The sequence below is a fragment of the Pelophylax lessonae genome (assembly GCF_965119305.1).
Source record: "Pelophylax lessonae genome assembly, chromosome: 3".
In the NCBI taxonomy this organism is placed as follows: domain Eukaryota; kingdom Metazoa; phylum Chordata; class Amphibia; order Anura; family Ranidae; genus Pelophylax; species Pelophylax lessonae.
Window position 1 is genome coordinate 195,148,218 of NC_138770.1, and position 6,000 is coordinate 195,154,217.

Here is a 6,000-nt window from a genome sequence, read left to right on the forward strand (position 1 = left end):
TGTCCAGGGGTTGCAGTTTGTCTGTGGTGCCTCTCTGGATGCGGCTCCTTTCGTTTCTAGGCTGTCCGTGACAGCAGTGGTCCTTTGGCTCATGATATGGCCGAAATGCTAGTCTGCAGGCCAGTCTTCCAAGAAGGCCTTATCTGTTCTCTCTTTTTTGGGGGATCCCCTGTTTGGATCTTCCTGGATGATATCATTAAGGGTCTTACAGGGGGGGAAGAGTACTCTTCTTCCACAGGCTGCCAGGGGTAAGTAGTCTTGTCGCAGACGTGGGCCCATTTTTTCTTGGGTTATATGCAGCCTCTTCGTTCCTCAGATCTCAGGACAAAGGATCTAAGTCTGTCAGGACCTCCTTCGGAGGTTCCAAGAGGACCTGGTCTGGTAAGCTGAGAGCGGGTTCTTCCAGACCTGCAGACAGGCCCTCTTCTGCCTGAAGGGGCGCCTTCACCCATGTCTGAGGTGGGGGCACGTCTTTTCTTCTTTCTGGACCCATGGACCTCCCTGATTCAAGACAGGTGGGTCTATGAGCTAATCTGTTCCAGCTACAAGATCGAGTTTTGGTCTTATCCTCCAGTGAGGTTCTTTCCTTCCAATCTGCGTTTGTCCCCAGACTGCCTGCGGGGTCTCTTTGGGGCGGTGCAAGATTTTCTACTATCCAAATATCCAAAATAGTTTTCAAAGTTTCTAGTCAAACCTGTTTACAGTTCCCAGGAAGGAAGGCAAGGTTCGTTTAATTCTGGACCTCAAGGCTTTGAACCACTTGAGTGGGTACAGAAGTTACAAATGGAGTCCATTCGTACAGTAGTGGCATTCCCACTTTAAAGGACCCTTACCTTCATATTCCAATATATGTCGGTCATCAGTTTTTCTTCCGTTTTGCCGTGGGTGGGGAGCTTGAGCAATTCATGGCATTACCCCTTGGTCTTGCCTCAGCTCCTCGGGTATTCATGAAAGCGTTGCTGCCCCGGTGTTGGCATTGTAGTGGCAGCGGGAGATTGCGGTACTGGGTACCTGGATGACCTTCTTCTCCGACTGCTCCAAAAGACAACCTGGCAATTACCTTGCGGACTCTGTAGTAGTTTGGTTGGAAATTGAACTTCCAAAATCTTCTTTGGTTCCATCAACCAAATCTATCTGGGTCTGACTCTGAACTCCAAAAGCTGCAGTATGCGAGTCTTCTTTCACGACTTGCATGCGGGCGCTGTGCCTGATGGTGTCTACCTTTGAGGCTGTTCCATTTGCACAGTTCCACTCGAGCCTCTGCAAGGGAGATTCTTGCCAAGTGGGACAAGAATCCACAGTCTCTAGATAATCTGATCCTGTTGAGCCGGGATTTGGGAGGGTCCCTGATATGGTGGCTCTGCTCTCTGGCACTTCGACAGGACAAATCCTTCCCCTGTACTGGATGGTGGTCACCGCAGTTGCCAGCTTGTCTGGGTGGGGAGGCGTTTTGGGCACGGATGTGCTTAAGGGGTCTGGGGGAGTCAAGACTATCGATCAATATACTGGTACTTCGTGCAATAAGATTTGTCTGGCTCATTAGACAAATCGCCTTCAGGGGTGCCAGGTAAGGATTCAGTTGGACAATGCCACGGCCGCCGCGTATATCAATCACCAACAGGGCACAAGAAGTGTCCTGGCGGCTCAGGAGGTAGCCGGAATGCTAAGGTTCAGCTGTGCCTCCGGTTGGGAACTCCTGAGCTGAACCTGAAGGCCTTTCGTCTCAACAGGAAGCTACAGAGAGTTGTGGCAAGGTCTTGGGATCCTCTGGCCGACGTCACAGACGCACTGGTGGCTCCTTGGAGACAGTATCTTCTGATATACGCCTTTCCCCTGCTAAAATTTCTGCCGAGTCTCCAACGAAGGATCGAGGCAGAAGGGATCCAGTCATCTTAGTGGATCCTGACTGGACTCGCCGGTCTTGGTACGCCAATCTGGAACAGGAGCCACCTATGCCCCTTGGAGACTTCCTCTCAGAGAAGATCTATTGGCCCAAGGGCCAATCTTCTATCATGCTTTACAGGATTGACTGTTGAAAGCCAGGTGTTGAAGGATAAGGGGTCGTCTGAATTGGTGATTCCCATGTTGTAAAAGGCTAGAAAATCTACCTCTAGGAAGACTTACCATCGCGCTTGGAAGACGTACATTGTGTTGTGTGAGGCTCTTGGGATTCATCCCCGTTCCCTTTCAGTGGCTCGAATTTTGGCAGCGCCTGGCCTTGGGTACCATCAAGGGCCAGGTTTTCAGCCTTGGCGGTCTTCTTTTACCGTCCTTTGGCTACGCATTCTTTGGTTCACACCTTTATTTAGGGGGTTCACCACTTGTCTCCCCCAGTATGGTCTCTGTTGCCTTTGTGGGATCTCAATGTGGTGTTGTCGGTTATCCAGTAACTGCCTTTCGAAAAGCTTCCTCTGCTTACATTGTCCCAGAAGGTAGCCTTCTTGGTGGCTATTACTTCTGCATGCAGGGTGTTGGAGCTGGGGGCGTTGTCTTGTCGTTCACCTTACCTGGTGGTTCACAGAGATAAAGTGGTGCTTTACCCTTGTCAGTCAGTCCTTCCTAAGGTTGTTTCTGGTTTCCATCTGAATGAAGACATTTTGTGTTGCCTTTCCTGTGTCCTAAGCCTAAACATCCTAAGGAGATTGTCTTGAACTCTCTGGATATGGGTCAGCGATCAGGGTGTACCTTTGCGGCAACCGAGTCATTTAGGAAATCAGCCTTACTATTTTTCCTTACAGATGGACCTCGCAAAGGGTTGGTCGCGTCTCCCACGACTATTTCCAGATGGACAAGACAGACCGTGGTGCAGGCCTATTCAATCAAGGGTCAGGTTCCTCCATTCCCTGTTAAGGCGGTTTCTACGTGGTCGCTTAGTTCCTCTTGGGCCTTCCGCCTTCATGCGTCAGTGATACAGGTTTGCAAGGCAGCCACCTGGTCACCTGTGTACATTTTCACAAAATGTTATAATGTGGATGTACTGGCATCTATGGGGGCTGTTTTTTGGCCACAAGGTTTTGCAGGGGACCTGGTCCTCTTTGAGGGTGTATTGTTTTTTGGTGAGCTCCAGTTGTTCCTGGTTGAGCTCCATGTTACCTGGTTGGCTAGGTTTAGCCTTTTCTGCTGTGTTTTTCCCACCCCTCATGTTTAACACTGCTTTGGGACATCCCAATGGTTAAGAAGATCCTGGAGCTGTGTCTGTCAATGAACGAAAGAGAAAATTGGATTTTTGTCTTACCGTAAAATCCTTTTGTTCGTTGACGGACACAGCACCCACGCCTCTATTGAGTTGGGTTTTACTTTTCTTCTGACACTGCTTGCAACAAAACTGAATGCCTATAGGAGAGTGTGGGAGTATATACCCTGAGACTGCCCCATAGGCGTGGTAAAGCTTTTTCCTGCCTAGTGTCCTACTCCTGTAGGGAGCAACATAACCCAATGGTTAAGAAGATTCTGGAGCTGTGTCCTTTAATGAACATCAGAGAAAAGGATTTTACAGTAAGACAAAAATCCAATTTTTTCCTTTTGGGATAAAGGTTTTACATAGATAAACGAATAAAAGCTGACCATTGTATGCACCCCTGTCAGTGTTAAAGGGTAGGTCTCCTTCCTTTAACTGCTACTTTTGCTGGACAGCTTTGCATATTAAAGTAAGCTGAAAAATTACAGACTAAAGCCCCGTACACACGTACCGATTGTCGGCCGTAAATATTCGGAAAGTTAACCATCACATGACATCACTTCTGCAGTCAGCTGTTGTTGGCCGACAAAATTCATGTGCAATCTTTTGCAGTTTTCAGCAGACACGACAGCCCTGGACAAAAGACGGCCGATCGTTCGGCCGACGATCGGTACGTGTGTACGAGGCTTTACTTTCCGGATCACCAGGTGAAAATAAAGGGAAGAAAAGCCTAATCAAGAAATCAAATGCAGCCACCACATCTAAGTATTGGTAACCTGCAATATAAAGCCATATGTTTTCAAGTTTAATACCGCTTTGCCACATTGACAGTCCCCCAACAATGACATTTCTCTTAGGGTTGACTTGGAACCAACGTCTTTTGGTTTTATGTTTTTCATTTGTCATCTTGTATTGACTTGTTGTGAACTCATTGTTTACTCTCTCCTGTGTGCTGCTTTGATGATTATGCAGCCCTTCCTCGAAATATTCTCTAACCTATTCATGTCCTTTAGGTGGTAGGGTCTTCAGAACTGAACACAGTGTTAAAGGTGAGATTTCACCAGCGCTCTTCAGTGATGTTACCTATACTTTCCTTCTGCTGCTTAGCTCTCTCACTATATAAACTAGTCTATTATATCATCTAGCTGCACTGGTGTATGTTACAAATTTCTATTTGTATACTGTCACATAGTGATAACAATGCAGTAACAAATATAATGGGGTTAACTGTGCTATGGATAAATGGTACTGCAGATTTCCTCAAATGGGAAAGATTAGTATGGTTTCTTCTGTACCACAGTGCAGATGCTCATGTCTATAAACTAACTAGAGTGCACCACAGCTGTAGAAGTTAGATCACAAGCTTATAACACATTCTTTTGCTTTTTATGTGCAGAGTAACCACATTTTTCCATTTTTTCTGCAGGAGAATTGTGGCATGTCTGTCTGCAATGGGAAAATCTTCATACTCGGTGGGAGAGGTGAGAATGGAGAAGCAACGGACACCATCCTGTGCTATGATCCAGCGACAAGCATCATTACTGGAGTGGCAGCCATGCCCCGACCTGTCTCTTACCATGGCTGTGTAACAATTCATAGATACAATGAAAAAGCCTTCAAAATGTGAACTTACAGAGGAAGAAGGGAGGAAGGGGCTAGTAAATTACCCTGCATTGAGTAAGACTTTGCAATCTGAAAACTGGCCCCATTGTACAGTATAAGGAATCTACCAGTCAAATTGTTTGCAGTCATACTAAGAAATCCAAACATGCAGAAAAGAAAACAGGGATATATTTGTTCAGAGTTTCTCTGTTCTATTGTCACACATATGCCAATGGTTCTGGGTTTCGGCTAGTTCTAGACTGGCAATTTAAAATTGGCCCAATTATTCTGAGAATGTGTTACTTGTTGAGGGCTATTAAGCCTCAGTTCACACGGAATTTGTAACGGTTTACTGCGGTGCTGCATACACACTGGCTTCCAATATTGTGCCAATACATGAAATCTATGCTTCTCATATACCAATTGTGGGATTCTACGAGTTGTATAACTGGCTGCCTTTGAATGCTTGTCTAGCACTGGGTGTGATTGTGGTGCATCTGGTTGTGTATTAGGCAAACATACGTTTGGATGGCACAGAAGGCAATTTAATCAGCTACATTTCAATCCAGGACTGTTGGCAAATGTGACACTGTCACCCAACTACAAAAATAAGGGAAGACTCGTTGAGCTGCCTATGTGATGTTAAGGCCTAATTCACACAGGTGCACAACGATAACTGCTTCTGATAGAGGAGCAGCTTGATAGTAGTGTGTGTGTACGGTGTGTGCAGAATGGCTCCTCATTATTACTGTACTACTGCAAAGGTGGACATACTTCTGTGCAGATTGTATCAACCTTGGTGTGCTGCAGTGTAGACCTAAACTGCATGTACATGGTACCTCTGTTTATCATATAGGTGAATGAGGGCTGCTGTCCATGTGTTAACAGGTAAAGCACTGGTTACCAAGCAGCATCAGGTATGGCTACGTGCCTGCATAGATGAGACCTCCAACAAATGGAAAAACTCCAGTGCATGCATGATCAGAACAAGAAATACTTTGCTTTGAAATAAAGATGCAAACATATTGTGGTAGATTTCTTTTGAACCTCTGTAAATAGTAAACATTTCTGCATTTTTTTAATTTCTGGAAATCTCCAAAATACTTTTTTCATAGCCAATGGCTATTATTTAAGTCAGCAACAAGGACTGTAATATTTGTAAAATACTTTTCTGAGCATTCTTACATATGTATAACTGTCTTTTTCTGTTGGGTATGAAT

The 6,000-nt window shown here is 45.6% G+C and overlaps 1 protein-coding gene across 2 annotated transcripts in view; it reads left to right on the forward strand.

Moving 5' to 3' along the window:
* Positions 1 to 5,724, forward strand: part of KLHL24 (kelch like family member 24) — a 122,061-nt gene extending 116,337 nt beyond the window's left edge. The window contains exons 7-8 of one of the 2 annotated variants that reach the window (XM_082252202.1): positions 4,192 to 4,227; positions 4,605 to 5,724. In XM_082252202.1, the coding sequence (XP_082108328.1) occupies positions 4,192 to 4,227; positions 4,605 to 4,805 (237 nt within the window). In that variant the 3' untranslated portion in view covers positions 4,806 to 5,724. The remainder of the gene's footprint in view (positions 1 to 4,191; positions 4,228 to 4,604) is intronic. The other variant, XM_082252203.1, reaches the window with a different exon arrangement.
* The last annotated feature ends 276 nt before the right edge of the window (positions 5,725 to 6,000 follow it).